At 40.6% G+C, this 16,943-nt stretch overlaps 2 protein-coding genes across 2 annotated transcripts in view; one reads left to right on the plus strand and one right to left on the minus strand.

Annotated features, from left to right (window-relative positions):
• CDS2 (CDP-diacylglycerol synthase 2) overlaps nucleotides 1-4,044 on the minus strand; it is a 49,331-nt gene extending 45,287 nt beyond the window's left edge. The window contains exon 1 of the mRNA XM_028524695.2: nucleotides 3,769-4,044. Coding sequence (XP_028380496.1) covers nucleotides 3,769-3,825 — 57 coding nt within the window. The 5' untranslated portion in view covers nucleotides 3,826-4,044. The remainder of the gene's footprint in view (nucleotides 1-3,768) is intronic.
• Nucleotides 4,045-9,371: 5,327 nt separating this feature from the next.
• Nucleotides 9,372-16,141, plus strand: PCNA (proliferating cell nuclear antigen). The gene is made up of 6 exons (XM_028524711.2): nucleotides 9,372-9,793; nucleotides 11,667-11,764; nucleotides 11,901-11,968; nucleotides 12,466-12,660; nucleotides 15,132-15,255; nucleotides 15,340-16,141. Exons 1-6 carry the CDS (start codon nucleotides 9,573-9,575, stop codon nucleotides 15,417-15,419), a joined length of 786 nt encoding a protein of 261 aa, XP_028380512.1. The 5' UTR covers nucleotides 9,372-9,572; the 3' UTR covers nucleotides 15,420-16,141.
• The last annotated feature ends 802 nt before the right edge of the window (nucleotides 16,142-16,943 follow it).

Genomic DNA, 16,943 nt, shown 5'->3' on the forward strand with positions numbered 1-16,943 from the left:
GATCTTTCTCCCCCCTCCCAATGAAACTTAAAATGGTGGGTTATATGATAAATCAATTTTTCACTGTTTCTTTCTATGTTTAAGTCTGAGAACCATAGTTAAGATTCACTGATTTTTCAATACCACAGTATTTGTCAATGAAGAAAAATATGTTTGAAACAAATCATTTCTCTTACATCTGAAGCAGTTATAGCTCTTAAAATAAGATTTAATTATTTTAGTAGTTCACTCTTAAAAGTGTATCAGAAAACCATTTCTAATTATTCATCACTGTCCTAACAATATATTATAGCTAACGCTACAAAGGGAAGATGATTGAATACAGCAATGTTTCTTCTATAGCTTAAGCTTGACTGGCATTCTGAGCACTAAAAAACTCAGCAAGAAAATGAACTGAAAAGATAGGTCACAGAAGGCCAAGCTCTGTCCATAACACTTTCCTTAAAAGGTAATAAATAGGAAAAGACTACTCCAAACATTGATAACTTAAAGATTTAATCATCTTCCAAAAGTAAAAGGTGAATATTAAAGTTTTTTTTCTATAAAACTATGTTTCAACCAGAAGCAACGAACGTAATTACAATGTAACTATTCATGTCCTACCTATGTAACATGCATTCTCATTTAATCCACACAAATATCCTCTGATGCACATGCTGTTTTATTACCCCATTTTAGAAATGGAAAAACAGGCTTTTATACAAGTGTAGTGATTTGCTCAAAGTTATACAGCTCTTAGAATGCAGAACCTGGGCTCAAGAGGGACCACCTAACTGACTCTTAAGCCCCTGCTTTAACCCACTATCTTCAGTTAAAGTTTAAACTCCCCTTTCTAAGTGATGTCACTATTCCCTCCTAATACTGCTTTCATCAATCTAGAAGGGAGGCCTTGAAAGGAGTAAAGCTCTAATTTAAATAACTTTCCAGCATCTAAGCACAGCAGAAAACTCCAAACCTTCACTCTAACCTCTAAAACAAAAGTCTCCTGAAATGCCAACCCAATCATAAATTTTGAGATGTCACTCTTTTAGCCCCTGCTTCATCTCCATTCCTAAGTTACATTGTAAAACATGGTTGGGAAGGAAGAGGATCATTCTCCAAGTTTAAATTTCCAGTTTCTTAGTTTGGCAACAATACTGTGCTTCAGGACTTAAAATTATTAGCATGGTTCCCAGAGGAAAACATTTCCTTTATTAGCAACTAACTGGCTATGAAAATTCCATTCTATGATTCTAAATATAACAAAATACTTCTGACTTTCATAATAAACACATTCTCCAGATTACTTTGAAACTAATTGTCTGCTTATTTACAAGACAATTGTGCCACAGCAGTTAAGCAACTGTAATATTTTAAAGAATCTTTCAAATTTGTTCCAGTTCTTTTAATAAATTGACCTGATATTGTTTTCTGAATTCTTCCACGAGATAAGCACGTTTCCATTTCACAATTTATTTCCCTAAAGAGACACTTTTTTAGTTATTCCTAATTTTCTTAGGTTCTAACAAGAATATTGACAAAGCCAAAATCATGAAAGTAGGGTTTTCAACCTATAAAACAAATCAATATTTTTTAAAACTCTACAATATACATTCACCAAAGGTAAGTAAAGTATTTCACAGTTCTTAAAATGTATCTTTATTTTAAAATCCCATGCATAATTCAGAAATACAGTGATGAGGTGAGGGGCTTGTTCAGGGCTAATAGACTACTACATCAGGCTTTTAACAGAATACAGTAGCTGCTGTGTTTCAGGAAGCAACAAGCACTTAGCAGACCTCACAACCCCCAGGCATTCTGTCATTGTATAAGTGGTTTAAGTGAAGCTGTAAAAAATTAAGGCACCTTAGCTGGACAGCTCCTCATGTCCTCCCTACCTAAAACATGGGATGAGATAGTATTTAAGAATCAACAGGCACTTTTTCATTTTTCTTTTTTTTTTCCTTAAGAGATCTTTGTAGGATTTGGGGAAGGGTCTGTTTTGTTTTTTACTTTATTGAATTTACTGGGGTGACCCTGGCCGGAACTGTTTCTCTGAGATGGGTCCAAGAAGTTTTGGATGGAGAGGATAAAAGCTTTGTCTCACTTTGTAATCTAGTGGGGATTTTCTGTGCGCATGGTTTTGTTCTATTTTTACCAGTAAGTATATCTAATTATTACAAGTAGTTAGCTTTTTAAAAACACAGCACACTAGCTCTCATCCCTTCTTTTTTCTCCCTCTTCTCATACAAAGTCCCATTAATGATAAGTCTGACCTGACACCCTCAAACAGGGCTTTGTAGCCTTCAGACATCTGAATACTCATCAACAGGGTGAGGACAGAGTTCTTCTAGGCCCAACCAGCGTATTTAATAGGAAGATTAGAGACTGCTAAGTAACTTGTCTTTGCAAGCAACTCTTAAGCTTGCACAGAAGGCCTAAATTTTCTCCAAAATATATTATAAAAATCAATATAAAGAGTTCTCCTTGGATGATCCACTGTCAAAAGCAACAGCAATAGAGTTGTTTAAAACCCAAAACATTCTTTCACCTAAAACATCCCTCCTGCTGTGTTTACAGCCCTTCACCAAATCGGACTTCCTTCCTTCCTGATGTTTCTCTAGTATCGCTTTCCTCCAGCTATCAAATCATACAAGCTACATAGGTGGGTGCTCTTGGCCTATGTATGAGCAACAGAGATTGATGGGAACAGCTGTTCCTCAGCTCCGGCCAAATGTTAATCAGGTGGGAACATAATGGCAGATCTTCCAATTATACAATATAAGCAAGAAATTCAGACTGTTAGGAGAAATCTTGTTTTTAAAACACAGGGACCAAAGAAAACATCAGCAGGTCACCCATTAGCAACCCCCAAGTTAACCAGTGTCTTTCATTCTGACGCAGGCTCCCTCAGTCCATTCTACACAACACTCCAAATCAATTTACCAACTTACAGCCCCCCTAAACACTGCTAACTCGAGGCTCGAAATACTACCATGAAGTTCCCACCCTCATGCTGTCATTCAACAACCACAGTATCATAACCACTCTCCCTCTACCCTTCTCAACTCCCCTACACAAACCTTACACTTCAACGAAGTCTACTCCCGTTATCATTGACCCCCCTAACCAGCATCCCCTCCAAGATGGCCTCTTTTTTATCCTCCTCTTCTACCCCTTCAATGCCCACACTTAAAGCAGAAAACAAGCCCATCTACTTTAGAGTATACTTTCCAATACCCGCTGACTACGTGAGTCAAGAGACCTTTCTGCTTAGAGCCAACGGATTTCATTTTCATGAAGGGATTAACATCTACGAGACAAACCCCAAGGCCCTGTCTTGATACACCCCGCCAAAAAATTTAGAGGGGTGCGAAGGCCCTAAGTCGGGCACAGAAGAGTCGAATCCCCTGCCTGAGAAGACTCTGCGGGGTCGCGACGTATTCACACCTAGAAAAGCCTGGGGAGGTAGGGGACTGGAGGGTGACCCTTAACCAGCCCTGTGAGACAGGCAGCGGTGGGCATCCCCGCGCGCTCCTTCCTGAGCCGCCGAGATACCACTCCCCAATCGGACCTCAGAGCCGCGTCCCAGGGAACCCCAACTTGCTGACCCCTGACAAGCACTCCGCGGAGGTCCCGCAGGCAAGGACCCTCGCGCTGTCCAGGCCCGGTGCCGCCGTCGGCTGCTACAAAGGGTCAAAGAGCTAGACGACCCCTTCGCGCGTGCCCCACGCAGACCTCTGGGAGGCGCCGCTGCCCTCTCTGCGCCCACCCGCACACCGCCTCTACCTTGTCCTCCGGTGGTGCGTCCGGCTCGCGGACCGCCCTAAGCCTCAGTTCGTTCATGCTGGAGACTCCCGGGCAACGTTGCCACGGGCGAACAGCGGAGCCGCCGGAGCAGGCAGCTCAGCGCGGGTGCGCGCGGACTCCGCTCGGCCAGCCCCGCCCAGCCAGAGCAGAGCACAGCTCCGCGGCTGCTCGCAGGCCCCACAGCGACCCCGCCGCCAGCCCCGGACCTTGGCCCCGCCCAGCGCCACCACCGCCCTTTCACCGGGGCGGAGTTCGGTGGGCTTCCTACGGCCCGGCCCGCTCGCTCCCTCTCTCGGCAGGTCCTGGGAGCGAGCGCGCACGCGCACCGCCCCCAGGAGACCCACCAATGGCACGAATGCGCAAGGAAGGCGGGGCAGGGAGGGAGGGGCGGAGTAAACAGGCAAGCAAGGGACAGCAACGTAAGGGGGCGGGAAAAGGCGTGCGTTTCTGAGACAAACTAGCCAATGAGAGCTCTGACTATAGCGCCGGTGGCCTACAAGGACCGACACCCTGGGACCTTTGTACCTGACACAGCATAAGTAGTTGTTGAATGGATTTAAATTTTCTCCTAAGGGAAATGATTTCACCAAGTTCTCGTAACCAGAAAGTGCCCACTAAGAATTGGAACACATCTGTTTCTTACCGAAGCCCACACTAACTTATGTTTCTCAAGCATCACTGTCAGCTGTTCTTATTCGCTGTCTTGTAAGTAATGTAAAGCAAGTATAAAATGAGATTCCTTCCCTTAAGCGCACTGAAACTTAACAAGGGAAGAAACTTGCACACATACAAGCTGCAGTTTCATATAGGCAATTTTACCTGAACTGTGGGTTTGGGGAGGAAATAGTGAGAATTCTGAGAAGGGCATTTTATTTTCTTCATTTCTATAAGAGTATATTTCCAAGTTCCTGTAACAGTGTTTTTCCACAGTAAGAATAAAATAGGTGTAGAGGAACACTGAACTTAGAGTATGCTTTGTATTGTGTTAACAAAATTGCACAAATACTTGTTTGCAGTTTTTGGAGAAACAGATCACTCCCTGCAGGCCAAAATTTATTTACAGAAAGCTTTGATTTGTGTGGTTTACTTTACTTTTTGCTTTAATGTTATTTGTAAACGTAAATACCATGCCGATGTTAATTTTGAAACTTTTAATCTGTTGATGACTAGGTGATTACCATTTCAACTGTTCCATGGTCACTTCTTGGTATAAACACCAGACATTCGGGTAAATTAAACAAGGTTTACTGTCTACAGAACCTAGCTCTGACTAGGTAGCTCCAAGTAAGTCAATTGGTTAGAGCAAGGTTGCAGATTCAATCCCCAGTCAGGGCTCATACAAGAATCAACCAATGAATGCATAAAAAGTGAAACAATAAATTGATGTTTCTCTCTCTTTCCTCTCTTCTCTCTCTCTAAAATCAATAAATGAAATTCTACCAATAATAACTTTTTTAAAAGGCCCTAGTGAAGTGGTTCAATTGGTTGGAGCACTGTCCCAAACACCAAAAGTTTGCAGGTTCAATTCCTGGTCAGGGCACATACCAGGTTGCAGGTTTGATTCCCAGTCAGGGTGCATACTGGAGGCCACCAATCAATGTTTCTCTCTCTCTCTCTCTACCCCCTTCTTTCCTCCCTCCTTCCCTTCCTCTCTCTCTTAAACCAATAATTTTTTTTAAATCCCAGGGAGAGGATTAAAAACCTAGAAGGACATGAACACAGAGAGCAACAGAAGATCATCCTCACTGTTAGAGTACATAATGGTGCAAGGTCATACCTGAGTATCACATCAGTCCTTTCAAACCCAGCCTAATACAAAGGAAGTTGGAGAACCAGTTCATGCAGATCAGAGTTTCAGGATACACAGTATGATGCTGTTTATGCATTGATTCATTGATTCTTGTATGTGCCCTGACCAGGGATCGAACTTACAACCTTGACATATGGGACGACACTCTAACCAACTTTATACCAAACCCTGGTATGAAGAACTCATACAACTCAATAGCCAAAAAAAAATCCAATAAAAAAATGGGCATAAGATCAAAATAGACATTTTTCCAAAGAAATACAATTGGCCAACAGGCACATGAAAAGATGCTCAATGTCATTATTCAGCAGAGAAATACAAATCAAAGCCAAAATGTGATATTACTTCACACCTGTTAGAATAGCTGTTATCAAAAAGACAAGAAATAAGTGTCAGGGAGGATGTGGAGATAAGGGAACCCTTGTGCACTGTTGGTGAGAATGTAAATTAGTGTGGCCACTATGAGAAACAGTATGAAAGTTCCTGAAAAAAGTTAAAAATAGAACTATCAAATGATTCAGCAATTCTACTTCTGGGTATTTACCCAAAGAAAACAAAAACATTAACTCAAAATGGTATATGAACCCCTCTTTTCACTGCAGCATTATTTACAACAGCCAAGATATAGGAACAACCTGTGTCCATTAACAGATGATTGGATAAAGATGTAGTACACAAGTACAATGGAATATTATTCAGCCCTAAAAATTTGTGACAACCCTTGCTGGTGTGGCTCAGTGGTTTGAGTGCTGGGCCTGTGAACTGAAAGGTCATCAGTTTGATTCCAATCAGGGCACATGCCCGGGTTGCGGGGCAGATCTCGGCTGGGGGCATGTGAGAGACGACTGACTGATGTTTTCCTTGCACATCAATGTTCCTCTTCCTCTCTTTCTCCCTCCCTTCCCTTCTCTCTAAAAATAAATAAATCAAATCTTCAAAAAAATTTGTGACAACATGGATGGACCTCAAACACAGAAGGACAAACACTGCATGATATCTCTTATATGTGGAATCAAACACACAAAAAAAACAAGGTCATAGATACAAGAGAACAGATTGATGGTTGCCAGAGGCAGTGGGGAAGAGAGGTGGGGGATGGAAATTGGTGTGTACTATTTCATTGTTTTTTATTTAAATAAATTGAATTAAATTTTTTAAATAAAAAACAATTACAAATGGGTGACAGAGACTTGGAAGAAATCTGAGACAATAGAGTAGCACTGTTGCATGAGTAGAATGTTGCATTATCAGTATCCTTGACAAGAGAGAATGAAATGATACAGAAAAACAACAGTATCATCAACTGAGTGGAAAATTAAATATAGAGAAATATTAGGAATGCCTTTGCTAGTTAATTTTGTTTATATGTATATAGTTTTAAATATAGATTGTCTTTATTCTTACATTTTTAATCTTTTTATCCTCACCCGAGGACATACTTATTGATTTTAGAGAGAGAAGAAGGAAGGGAGAAAGAGAGGGAAACATTGACATGAGAGAGAAACATGGTTGCCTCTCATATGTGCCCTGACCAGGGACCAAACCCACAATCCAGGCACATGCACCAAGCAGGGAATCAAAATGGCAGCCTTTCAGTTTATGGCATAACAGTTCAATTAACTATGCCACACCACTGTTTATGCATTTCAATGTATGTACAGGAGTAGTATATGATATATTTTTTAAGATTTTATTTATTTATTTATTTATAGAGAAAGGAGAAGAGAGTGAGATGTTATATGATATAACATCACTGTATGGTTGTCTTTCACGCAGTCCCCTACTGGGGACCTGGCCCACAATCCAGGCATGTGCCCTTGACTGGGAATGGAACCTGTGACCCTTTGCTTCACAGGCCGGCACTCAACCCACTGAGCCACACCAGCCAGGGCTGTATATTTTTTTTAATTTGACATTTTTTTCTTTAATGTGCTATATAAAATAATAGCACATTTTACAACCGAAAGTATCACTCTTTAGTTCAGTGAAATATATGTATCTAATAGAAATGTGAGAGGGAAAGAATAGAGTAGGGAAAAGGCAATATTTGAAACCGTAAGGGTTGAGAATATTCTAGACTTGATGAAATGCATGAATCTTCTGATTCAGGAACACAAAATTCCCTGAACATGATAAATAAAGCTAAATCCATACCTGGATACATAGAAAAACTAAAGAATTCTACAGTCCAAGATAGGATATCAAATGCAACTAAATGGAAATGCTGTGATGAATACAAAAGAGAAATAACAAAGCCAGGGGAAGAATATATACTATGAAAATGATTACTATGTAAAGTGCTCCTTTTAAACAATAAGAAAAAGAAGTTTAATGGAAAAATACAAACATGCAATGGTCAAGAAATGTGAAAAATGTACAACCTGTAACACTTTCAATATGCAAATTGATTTTCACACAAATTTAAAAGCACTGATTTAAAACTGAGATTGCTAATATCAATAGTTAGAAAAATCAGAGGAAATGATCATGCTCATAGTCTTAGCTGGAATGTAAATTGTAATCTTTTAGGGCTCAATTGAGTAACGTTAATCAAATATTTAATGTGTATGCTCTTCCACCCAGCAAAGCTAGTTCAAGGAGTTGATCTCACAAAAATCACTTAAGTACCCAAAGGTGTTTGCAATTACATGAAATTGGTAAATTGTGTTACAAATGAAAGATACGGGGGGGTACCTCATTTATTGCCCTTCGATTTACTGGGCTCCAAAGGTGTGGTGATTTTTACAAATTGAAGGCAAGACCCTCTGTCCGCCAGCAAAAAGACCACGACTCTCTTTACCACCTCTCTACCTTTATTGCGGTGGTCTGGAAAGAACCGCACTATCTTCGAAGTATGCCTGTTATGCCTTCTTATTAAAAGTTTTTAAAAAAGTACTTACATAAGCCCTGGCTGGCATAGTTCAGTGGATTGAGCGCGGGCTGGGAACCAAAGTGTCCCAGGTTCGATTCCCAGCCAGGGTACATTCCTGGGTTGCAAGCCATAAGCCCCAGCAACCGCACATTGATGTTTCTCTCTCTCTCTCTATCTTCCTCCCTTCCCTCTCTAAAAATAAATAAATAAAATCTTTAAAAAAAAAGAGTTTCCTCATTAAAAAAAAAAGTACTCACATAGGAAATGCGTACATGGCATAAAAATATTTTTATTAAGTACACTGCAGAAGTGTTTGCGATATGAACCCATATTTCTCTTCAAAAAATGTATTTGCATAGGAAAAAAGCTTATAATGCCGTACACAGAAACGATTGATAGGAGCTTGGCATGTGGGGGGCGCGTGTTAAGAGACAATGGTGGGAGCTAATTTTGTTGTATAACTGTACACCTCTTTATCTTTTGACTTTTAGGAACGTGTCACTTCCACAACAAAAATAAAGTGTGCACTTAAAGCAGTTCTCTTCAGGCTACAAGGTGGCTTTCCCTCCCGATAGTCTTGATTTGTGTTTCACTTTTACTCTCGGGGCTGGCAACTTTCTTTCCTTGAAACGGGAGGCTGAGGAGGTACCACGAACCTGGAGCTCAGAGACGCCAGGCCTAGGGCTCACTAACGCTCCAACACGTTCGGCGTCCAGACTCCGGTAAGTGACGAAAAGGGTAGGAGTTCCGTCAGAGGCCGTTCCTCCCGCCCCCGGAAAGCTCAGCGTTTCCTGCCTCGCTCGGGTCCCTCATAATCCAATGGGTGTTAGCGGGGGGCGGGCCTAGCACGTATAAAGCATAGGATTGGGTCCTGGCTCTCTACCCAGGTGTAGGCGGGGCAGCGTGGTGACGTGTGGTCACGGGGCGTAGGGACGGAGAGCTTGGGCTCGCAGACTCGGCGGTATTACGCGGTTGCCAGCTGGACGCTGTGGTGATCTCTCTTTAGCTCAGGCGCTGCCTGCTCGCTCTCACTCTGTGAAGCGCAAGCCCGCTACACCTCCTTCCCTTCATCTGTAGCTGCGTCGTTGCCACTCCGCCACCATGTTCGAAGCGCGCCTGGTCCAGGGCTCCATCCTGAAAAAGGTGCTGGAGGCGCTTAAAGATCTCATCAATGAGGCCTGCTGGGATATCAGCTCGAGCGGCGTCAATCTGCAGAGCATGGACTCGTCCCACGTGTCTTTGGTGCAGCTCACCCTGCGCTCCGAGGGATTCGACACGTACCGCTGCGACCGCAACCTGGCCATGGGTGTGAATCTCACCAGGTTAGCCCGGGGGGCGGTGGGAAACCAGGCCCTGGTCCGCTCACTCTTTCCCGGCTCGTGGCGGGTGCTCTTCTGAGGCGGGACCTCATTGGCTGGTGTGGGTCACCGCGCCTTTTCGTTGGCCTGCTGTGCCGGGGGGCGGGACTTAGCGGAGCGCGCGCTTCCGAAAGCCCGCGCTAGCTGTGGCGCGAAACTACGTTTTCCGCGCCAAAGTCACAAAGTGGGGGGCGGGAAAATGACTGGCTTCGCCTGGCTACTAGGAAAACACAGAACTCTTTTGGTCGTTAGATGCCGTCAGCCTTGGATGAGAAACCTTGGTCATGGATGACTTTAACCACTTTACGGTGTTCCTTACTATCTTAGGAGCAATAGGTTGCTTCCGGCCTTTTTTTTTTTTTTTAAACAGTGGAAGTTTATTACTGGACAGTAAGTACACTCAGAGGCTTTAATTGTTTTTGTTACTGTGAACACCCAGGCAGTGAAAACTGTTATGTTAATACATACATAGACACACCCCGAACATACAAAAATACTATTATTTCAAACTACTAAAAATAGGACAGTTCCGTTACCTTCATGCTATGACTTAACACTAAGCAAATGACAAGTTAAACATTTTTTTTAATATCCCAGAAACATACCAAAATATACATCTAAGCTTTGAAATCACCGAAGCTAGACTAATGCGAGTGCTGGGTAATCGTACTTAACACGCGAGTCTAAGGTTCTGCAGGACAGAAATCATCTTTGGTATTTGCATCAGACTAACGTTATTTATTAACATTTGGATTTTGCTTTGGGATAGGGCTTGTATGACCCTAGAACCAACCCCGCCCCCATCAACCGAGAGTAAAAAGGTCTGGTAAAAAGCCCCTTCACTTGCACCCCCGTCCTCCGGGAAAAGCCGAAGGCGTCTACCTAGCACAGACCGTCTTGACGACGATGCGTAGTTGCACAGTGCAGAGAGGGGACCAGCTACGCGGGGAGATGACAGCTCAGTGGTCGCCTGCGCGCTTCTCACACCTGGGGTGGCTGCCTCCGACCGTCCCGGGAAGGGACAGGGACAGAAGGCTCCGGGGCCCTGGGCGCACGCCCGGCCAGCACCCAGAGGTTAGCACCCGGCGGAGCCCTGGGGCCGCCTCGCCCGCCCAGCTTTGCCGTGGCCGTGGCGGTTGTGGGTGGACGGCCACGCGGTGGCTTTGTCTGCTGAAATGCCAGTCGGCTTCCGGCCTTTTATTGCAAAGTTGCAGTGAGCACTTTTTTGGACTTGAGGGAATATTTCTCCGGGGCAGTGGCTTTCAACTTTTTGACCACTGTCTAGTACATATACGTGTTTAAATTTTTAAAAACTTACGGGAAATATTTACCCATATTACATGCATTGTCTTTTAACAGCTTGTAATAATTTTTAATGGTCGTCGCGGCCTCATAATTTCCTTAATCACTAAAGGGATTTGCAGTTCAGAAAATACTGCTCTTTGTTGTCCTGATAGCCAAGGTTGCAGGTTCTATCTCCAGTCAGGGCACATACGAGGAACAACCAATGAATGCATAAATGAGTGGAACGACAAATTGATCTCTCTCACAAATCAATTTTAAACATTTAAAAGGAAATGCTGCTCTTTTATTTATCTTCAGGAGTGGAATTGGTGGTGGTAGGGTATGAGATTTTTGGTTTAAGTACTAAATGCCAGATCGCTTTCCAAAATGGCTAGACCGGTTTACACATCCCCCTGTAGCAGGTTTACCTACTTGCCAATTCATCAGGCAGCCTAATGGCTTAAAAGTGGTAACTCCTTGTTTTAATTGCTTAGAAATCTAACCGTCTTCAGAAGATAGTGTCGATTTTTAAACTCTGTGTCTTATTTTCTAGCATGTCCAAAATACTAAAATGTGCTGGCAATGAAGACATCATTACCCTAAGGGCTGAAGATAACGCGGACACATTGGCACTAGTATTCGAAGCCCCAAGTAGGTTATAATCTACTGAGTTATGCTGCAGAAAATTAAAATTCAGCATCAGTAATGTTTGTGATGCTTATAAAATTTACTTCATAGTTATAAGTTTACATGCTTTAATTCAACAACATTTGCTTTCTTTTGGTAGATCAAGAAAAGGTTTCAGACTATGAAATGAAGTTAATGGATTTAGATGTTGAACAACTTGGAATACCAGTGAGTATCAGCTCCTGACTGAGTGTACTGTACATGATGGTTATCTAAAATATGTTAGACTTCAGTACTCTAAAAATTGGATCATTCATTGGTTGACTTTATTGTTGTGAAGTGCATGTTTACATTTGGGCATCTTTTTATTATTTCTAGAATTCCTGTTTATTTTTATTGAGTAGATTGCAGAGCTATGGTGGCAGAAATTTATTAGATTAAGTTTATCAGCATTAAAGGAGAGGTATTGTTGTGATGTTTAAAATGCCTAATATATTTTATTTTGGAAAGCAGGTAGGCCTTTGTGCCCATTAGAGTTCCTATTCCATACTCTAATGTCCTCTGTATTTAACCCTGGAGGTTGATTTGGAGAGGCTCTAGTTCCCTAAATATTACTGTTCAAGGTTTGTTTCCTTGGTGTGATTATTCATCTTACAAAAAGGTGAGGGTACCTACCAAATCTTTCATTTTCAGCAACTGATCTTTTTAAGTTTTTTGTTTCCTAGGAACAAGAGTATAGCTGTGTGGTAAAGATGCCTTCTGGCGAATTTGCGCGCATATGCCGAGATCTCAGTCATATTGGAGATGCTGTTGTAATTTCCTGTGCGAAAGACGGAGTGAAATTTTCTGCAAGTGGGGAACTTGGAAATGGCAATATCAAGTTGTCACAAACAAGTAATGTTGATAAAGAAGAGGAAGCTGTAAGTAATTTTAAAGTAAACGAACTACTTTGAAGAGAATTGTAATCCTGCTTAATAATGGGTTGTGTGTTAGTCTGTTTGGGCTGTTATAACAAAATACCATAAACTGGTGGCTTATAAGCAATGGAAATTTCTTTGCTTCATAAGGGCATAATACTGTTCATGAAGGCCCCACCTCTGAATACCATCATATTGGGGATTCCATTTTAATATGAATGGGAAGGAAAACACAAAACATTCAGTCTGTAGCAAGATAATCGCTAAAAATTACAGGAAACTAAGGAAAAAATAGACAAAATTGCATTGTTAAAATTTGTGAGCAGAGGGTTCAAGTTCAGTGCTTCCTTTATAAATTACAGAATAGTGTGTTTGTATCAAACCCACACATACTCTAAGGATTGGATTGGGAAGCTAGGTGTCTACCTTTAGCTTTCTGGAGGTGTTTACTCTGCTTGTAACAAATAACTGTTGAGCATAGGACACCTCAACAGAAGGATCTAGTTAGGGGTAAAAATCTGTCATGAGCTCTGGTATAATCTACATTTAACCAAAAAATAATACCCTTAATTCCTAAATATCATTAAATTAAGGTTTTCTGGTAATCAGGCAGGTTGTTTTTTGTTGTTGTTTTGTTTAGATTCTTAGAATATTTTTAAACTACTATTTGGTAATTGTACTAAAAGAAAACTTTACTTCCTAGCCTATGAACAGTCAGTTGACTATAAAAACTAGAACAACTAAAGCACCTAATAACCTTATAGGATTATTAGGATTAAATATGATAACATTCAAAGTGCTTAATACAGTATCTGACATATTTAAGTTTATAGTAATTAGATATTATTTTCTTGTCCCTTGCTTGAGTAATCAACCCACAGTTTAAATGGAGGTAAACTCAATTTTTTTTTTATATTCAGTGCCCAACAGTACAGCTGACAATACGTAAGAAAAGGTTTAATTTTTACTACTAATTTATTTCATTTATTCTCTGTAAAATACTGCCACACTAAATGAACATGTTCTATACACGACCTAGATAGGCTCATAACCGTAATTCTAATGCACAGCATGATAATGTACATTCATATATTCTCTCTGCAGTGTGAATTTAATATGTTATGGATTCTTCGATATTAGCAGAAAGATTCTGTGGATGTTTCAAATAAAGACTTTTTAAAAATGATACTAATAACAAAAGCCGAGGGGCTAATTACAACTTTTATCTGCCTCCTAAATTACATTTCATTCCCCATGCAACTTCAATTTTTTAAAAACCTCTTCATATTAGTTCAATATATACATATTTGTGTGTGTAAAATTGACTTTGGCAGGGGGAGGTGGGGGACAGAGGGAAACTGATTTGTTGTTTCACTTATTCATTGGTTGACTATTGAGTGTGCCCTGATCACTCTCAATACAACACTCTTAAGTCAGGGATGTCAAACTCATTTTCACTGGGGGCCACATAAGCCTTGAGGTTGCCTTCAAAGGGCTAAAATAATTTTAGGACTGTATAAATGCAACTACTCCTTAACTGTTAAGGAGTTGAAATTACATCGGCCCTTTGAAGGCAACCATGAAGCTGATGTAGCCCCCGGTGAAAGTGGGTTTGAAACCCCTGTTTTAAGTGAACTTCCTGACCAGGGTCATCCATAAATATTTTAATAAGTCAAAGTATAAGCATTAAAATTTACCACATCTAAGAAAACTATTCAATGTTAAGGAATTTTTTAGTGTTCTATTTCCTTGGTCATGTCAGAACTGCTTGAATCAGAATTTTAAGAATGTTCATACATGCTTTGCAGTTGGTTGATATAACCCTTAAATTTCTGTCAATTAATTGGTTCTCTTCAGTTTGTTTTTGCCTCTCCATTACAATTTCACTTTTTGAAGAAACTAGGTCATTTATCATTGAGTTTCCCACAGTCTGGGCTTTGCCAGTGGTATTGCTTATATCAGTTTGTTCCTGTGCCTTGTATTTCCTATATACTAATAGCTATAGCTCTGAGTCTTGGTGATAATCAGGTCCTTTGTGTTGGTGGTGGGAGAGCAAGAATACATAATACATGGTAGTGTGTACTCCTAGTAGGAGTTATGAGGTATCTGAATACCTTATTGTCATTTAAGCACCCATAATAGTCATGTCTAGATTCATTAAGTCATTGGGTTTTGCATAGTTGTAAAATATTTATATATATATATTTCATCATTTATTAGTTGGTTTACATATTAGAAACATTTTCATAAAGAGAAGCTCTTATCACATAATTTCGTTACCTGAGATTTCATTCATATACAGAAAGGCAGGCTGAATACTTGGTTCTTTTGCTCTATTAACCTGTTTTCAAAATTAGTCTCATAGCACCCTCCAAAGTAATCAATAAAGGGGTTTTTTTTAATGTATGTTGTAAACTGACAGGTTGTAACTTGATGTTTTTTCAATATGATGAGTCTTCTGTTTTCTCCCTTAGGTTAGCATAGAGATGAATGAGCCAGTTCAGCTAACTTTTGCACTGAGGTACCTGAACTTCTTTACAAAAGCCACTCCACTGTCTCCTACAGTAACACTCAGTATGTCTGCAGATGTGCCCCTTGGTAAGATAATACATTTGTGAGTTATTTTTTGTAGGTAAATGTGTGTAGTATGTCTCAATAATTAACTATGTTCTTGTCTTCCAGTTGTAGAGTATAAAATTGCTGATATGGGACATTTAAAGTACTACCTGGCTCCCAAGATTGAGGACGAAGAAGGATCTTAGGTGTTTCCAAAGTCTAAGAAAAGAAAACTAAGCCCTTCAAGAACTGCTTCTGAGATTCCAACATGCCCTTCAAGTTTCTTCTATCACCAAATTTGTACCTGAGTACATATGTAGATAATGTTCTCTGTAAATAACCTATTGTTTTCTTCATTCTCTACAATTTAAAGGATAGTCTCAAGTCAGACCTGATCTTAACAACCTAGAACTACTGCTGTATCTAGAAAAACTCTTTAGGATTTTTATAAGAAAGGGTTTTAACTATTAGCACAATTTTAAGAATTGTATTTTCAATTTAAATAAAAGTTATTTGAATTTCAAACATCAGAGGATAGTGCCTTCATTTGAACCAAGTCACAAGTATTCTAGCAAATTCACAGCTAATGCTATCTTGTATAAATGTTTGGGTTTTGTTTTGTTTTTCAGTCTAGAGCAGCCAGGTATTAATACATTAGAGCCATAGAAAGTACTTCAAATGCAGTGGGTGATAAGATATTTTGGAGGGTTCATTTGCCAAACTTATTTTTGTATTCTTTAGGTTAAGAAATGAATGGGAATACAGCAAATTCTATATATTTCATTTTTTTATCTTGCTGTTACGAAAAACCACCTCAAAGATTTTATGAGACTAGCATTGTTACAGGGCAGAGTTTCTTTGCCCTAGGGATCCTTTTACAAGAATCTTTGAAGTTTTACTAGATCTGTGATAGAGTTCAAGGAATATGTTTGTGCAAAAAATAAATTTATGTGGTATAAATAGCCTTATTTGGGACTTAATCCTTTCAAAGGTGAAGATTTAAATCTCATGAATGGTGGAATCAACCAGGAAAGTGAAAAGGCCCAGCAGTTGTGAAATAAAGGCTGTTTAAACATTCCCAGCAGTTGTGCTACAAGGTCCCAAATTGGCATTTTACACACTGAGAACTGCTTTATTACAGTTCGTTTTCCTATTCTGTTTGGTGGATTAAACAACTAATTTCTTTGTTGTACCTGGACTGAGTTCTAGTTACTGTATTAGAAGTCACTGTATCCAGTGGGTAATTTAACCTGTGTGCCTGGGAGGAAGGAGGTTTGCAGCAAAGGGGCCTGATGGAATTTTGGGGGTAATGAAAATATTTTATCTAGACTGGTGATGGTTTCAAGACTGCATTTGTTAAACCTTGTCCAATTGTACTTTATTGTATGTAAGTTATACCTTAATAAATCTTACATTTGAAAAAGCTTCACGTGCCCTGGTCAGGGAGCTCGGGTGGACCGTGTACAGACGCATGCCAAGGTGTGGGTTCAGAGGGGTACCATTCGGGAGGGAACCGATGACTGCATAGGTGGGTGGGGCGGTGGGTCGTAGTTGCCCTTTCAAAGTGATTTTTAAAAGCCTCACGTGTAACATCCCAAGTGGGCGAGCCTCTAAACTGGGAAAGGACTGAAAAGAGGGAAAGCACAAGAGTGTGTGGCCACTCAAAGGCGTAATTGCAGGGGTAATGGCTGGGGAAGACGGCGGCATGCCCCGGTGAAAGGCTAGCTGCT

This window comes from Phyllostomus discolor, chromosome 9 (genome assembly GCF_004126475.2).
Source record: "Phyllostomus discolor isolate MPI-MPIP mPhyDis1 chromosome 9, mPhyDis1.pri.v3, whole genome shotgun sequence".
NCBI lineage: Eukaryota > Metazoa > Chordata > Mammalia > Chiroptera > Phyllostomidae > Phyllostomus > Phyllostomus discolor.